Here is a 3,722-nt window from a genome sequence, read left to right as displayed (position 1 = left end):
TCCAGTTAATGTATTCTTAAATATTGATAATCTATATCTATTACATAATATCATTATCAATATACGTATGTTCTTATGAATTTTTTCTGTATTATCATGAATAATTTGTAAGGCATCATATGACTCAAACTTTAACTACTATAACAATATATAATGCAAATCAATGTCTTAAATGAAGACTTTTAATTTATAAGCAAGAACTATATTTCCTCATATATGATATTTTGGAAATTCTATTTTTTAAACATTAACTTACCTTTACTCTATTTTTAAATATAATTTTAACAATTCCTCATTCTTCTTCTTCATTCATTGTGTAAAGCTTAAAAATTTACAGATTTTATGTACTACTATTGAATTAAATTATATCTCTTAAATAAATGGTCCTGTGGAGTTCTCAGAAATTGCACCCTAGGGCTAGAAATGAGTATCCCAAACTTCTTCAGGAGACAAAGAGAACATGCTTCTTTCTCTATGAATACTATATGGACACTCATGCCTGCATTTCCACTTCTTTCGTTTGGCTGTATCCTCCAATTCTCATTTCAATATTTTCCCTCCTTCCATGCAATGAATTCCTAATTCCTCCCAAGAATACTCTGAAATGCCTGAAGAGGAAAATCTTCTCAGACATGGTGAGATTTAGAGCCCTAATGTATAAGACATATATGTCAAAATTTTGCAGAGTAGGATCAGAGGATGCAATCAGCAAGAACAAAAGACAAAATGCAAATGATAAAAGTGGTGATTAGAAAGAGTATTTAGATTTTAGAGGCATGAGGTATCCAACTAGAAAAATGGAAAGAAGAGTTGAGTGAACATAGTGCTCAAGACAAGAGAAGGTCCTTTGATCACCAATTGAAGACTGGACGTTATTTTTCTATGGGTTTTTACCATCACGACTTCCAGCTTGTGCAGCATCTCCCAATCTTTGTGAGCCAATACACCGAGACAAAGTATAACCACTAGACAGGAGGACTTGGATCATTGTATTGGAGGTAGATGGGGAAAGGGAAAGGAGATGAAAGTACATAAAACTACATTTCATCATTCTCACACTATTGCAATGAGAATTATCAATGCTTAGCTTCTTCAATGACACATATGCCTCCTCCATACATATGTGCAAGTGCACATTCTACTTTTACATTGTTCCATTCCTGAAGTCAAGAATCCCACACGTATGAAGATGTATTTGCAATTACGTGGCAGGATCCATACCCACCAAATTAAAATGACTTTTTGACAAAATGAAAATTAACTAATGTTCATGCCAGGATATAGTATTTTTAATCTGTTATTAAAGCCAACTATCGCTGAAAATTCAGAGCAGGGGTGGCATGGAAAACTAGGAATCTGTACCTAGTCAAACTTTGTGACACACTCTGTTACTCATTTCTGTGTGTTGTGATAGTTAAATTGCCATGTGTTATATAGGTAGGTAGTCATTAAAGAACAAAAAAACAAAGGAAGAAACTTATAAAGACAAATCTAGGGACTCATCTGTCCCAAAGTACTTTTCAACGTAATTTTATCCTTTCTTTTGTTACTACAAAGACATAACATTCTCTCAAAAGCAGAACTTGAACAAATCAAAAATGTATAAATGAACCATATACCTTAGTCCTCTACACTGCTTAGTGATAGAAATATCAGAACAGGATCAGAACACAAAGAATAAAGACATGAATTTACATGGCTCTCGATGACCTGCTAGGACTCACACGAGTTTCACCTAGGTGAAGCAAATTGTAGTGAATTTATGTGTCTTGATTCAGTAGCTAATTTTTACCCTAATTTTACAGATCACTAAAGGAAAACTGTAGAAATATATGACAGAAGATGACAACAAATCAAAATGGGACCATATCCACTGAGATTTCAGACTTTCTCCTGAATTGTTTTGTCAGGTCTCCCAGCTGGCAACTTTCTTTCTCCCTGCCCCTCAGCCTCCTCTTCCTCGTGGCCATGGGGGCCAATGGTGTTCTCCTGATCACCATTTGGCTGGAGGCCTCTCTGCACGAGCCCATGTACTACCTGCTCAGCATCCTCTCCCTATTGGACATCGTGCTCTGCCTCACTGTCATCCCCAAAGTCCTGACCATTTTCTGGTTTGATCTCAAGTCCATCAACTTCTATTCCTGCTTCATTCAGATGTACATCATGAATTGCTTCCTTGCCATGGAGTCCTGCACATTCATGGTCATGGCCTATGACCGCTATGTGGCCATCTGCCACCCACTGAGGTACCCATCCATCATCACAGAACAATTTGTAGCTAAGGCTGCTATTTTTATTTTGGCCAGGAATGCTATTTCTACAGTGCCTATTCCCATTCTATCATCCAGACTCCATTATTGTGGGGGAAATGTCATTGAGAATTGCATCTGTGCCAATATGTCTGTCTCCAAGCTCTCCTGTGATGATGTCACCATCAATCGCCTCTACCAGTTTGCTGGAGGCTGGACACTGCTAGGATCTGATCTCATCTTTATCTTCCTCTCCTACAGCCTTATACTGAGAGTTGTGCTGAGACTCAAGGCAGAGGGCGCTATGGCCAAAGCCCTGAGCACATGTGGTTCTCACTTCATCCTTATCCTCTTCTTCAGCACTATCCTTCTGGTCTTCGTGCTCACTCATGTGGCAAAGAAGAAAGTCTCCCCTGATGTGCCAGTCTTGCTCAATGTTCTCCACCATGTCATTCCTGCAGCCCTCAATCCCATTGTTTATGGAGTGCGAACTCAGGAGATCAAGCAAGGAATCCAGAGATTACTAAACAAAGGGTGATAGTGAGGACACCTGGAGCTCTGCCTTCCTAAATTAGAATGATTTTGAATCAATAATGGGTGAGTGAGCTGCAATTCATATCTATGAGTTATAATCTCAAACTGGGCATATGGATATTGTTCTTTCTGGGCAAATTCGATATTGTTCCTTCCTTAATAAAACTTAAGTGTCATTGTATGTTTCCTTTCTTTCACTTCTCCTTTAACATAATCCTTAGCCTCTTTTGCTATTACCATACATATTATCCTATTTTGACAAAATACTGAATTTCCACCGGGCAGGTTCTAAAGTGAGATATTTATGTTCCTAAATGTACAAGTGTTAATATGTCATGTCTTTACATTAGTGAATATACAAATGTGGATTTTTTGGGTAGAGTTGTGTAATATCTAATGCATTATTATTCTTATTTCCTTAAAAGGGAACATATTGGAAACAAAACAAGAGTGAATTTTGAGTCCTAAATCATGGCAAGTTGCTACTGGTTTGTAACTGAGTCTGCAGCTGGATGGTTATTAGGAAATTTGCATGACAAGAGACACAGGGGTTTTGCATAGATTTCTAATTTATGCAAAAAAATAGCAATGAGTTTGATTAGATTCAAGAGATTCCTAAATTCTCCCCAGTGGGTTAGTGCTTCAGACATTTATCTTTGGATCCAGGCTGTCATAGTTCATGGTATGCACATATAGCTCTGCAAATGAGTTACAAGTTGTTCAAGGTTTGTAATATATAATCCAGTAATAATAATTTAACATATTGAAAATATAATATCTGTACTTTGTTTTCACATTATATGGGCAGTTTCTAAGCACACTTTGTGTCCTGCTATTTCTGTTAGTAAATAGAATATTGTTGCTGTTAGGAGCCCAAAGTTTGGTTATGGGAAATACCAATATGAGGATGAGGAATGGAATAAGATATCTATAGGCAGT

The 3,722-nt window shown here is 37.0% G+C and overlaps 1 protein-coding gene across 1 annotated transcript; it reads left to right on the top strand.

The window, feature by feature from the left end:
- The first annotated feature begins 1,842 nt into the window (after positions 1-1,842).
- LOC129505066 (olfactory receptor 56A3) lies at positions 1,843-2,787 on the top strand. The gene has a single exon (XM_055317997.1). The coding sequence runs from the start codon at positions 1,843-1,845 to the stop codon at positions 2,785-2,787; it is 945 nt and encodes a 314-aa protein (XP_055173972.1).
- Positions 2,788-3,722: the final 935 nt, after the last annotated feature.

Source organism: Nyctereutes procyonoides, unplaced genomic scaffold (genome assembly GCF_905146905.1).
Source record: "Nyctereutes procyonoides isolate TBG_1078 unplaced genomic scaffold, NYPRO_anot_genome, whole genome shotgun sequence".
NCBI classification, from domain to species: Eukaryota; Metazoa; Chordata; class Mammalia; order Carnivora; family Canidae; genus Nyctereutes; species Nyctereutes procyonoides.
The sequence above is the reverse complement of the archived record's forward strand: the minus strand, read 5'-3'. Positions and strand labels throughout refer to the sequence as shown.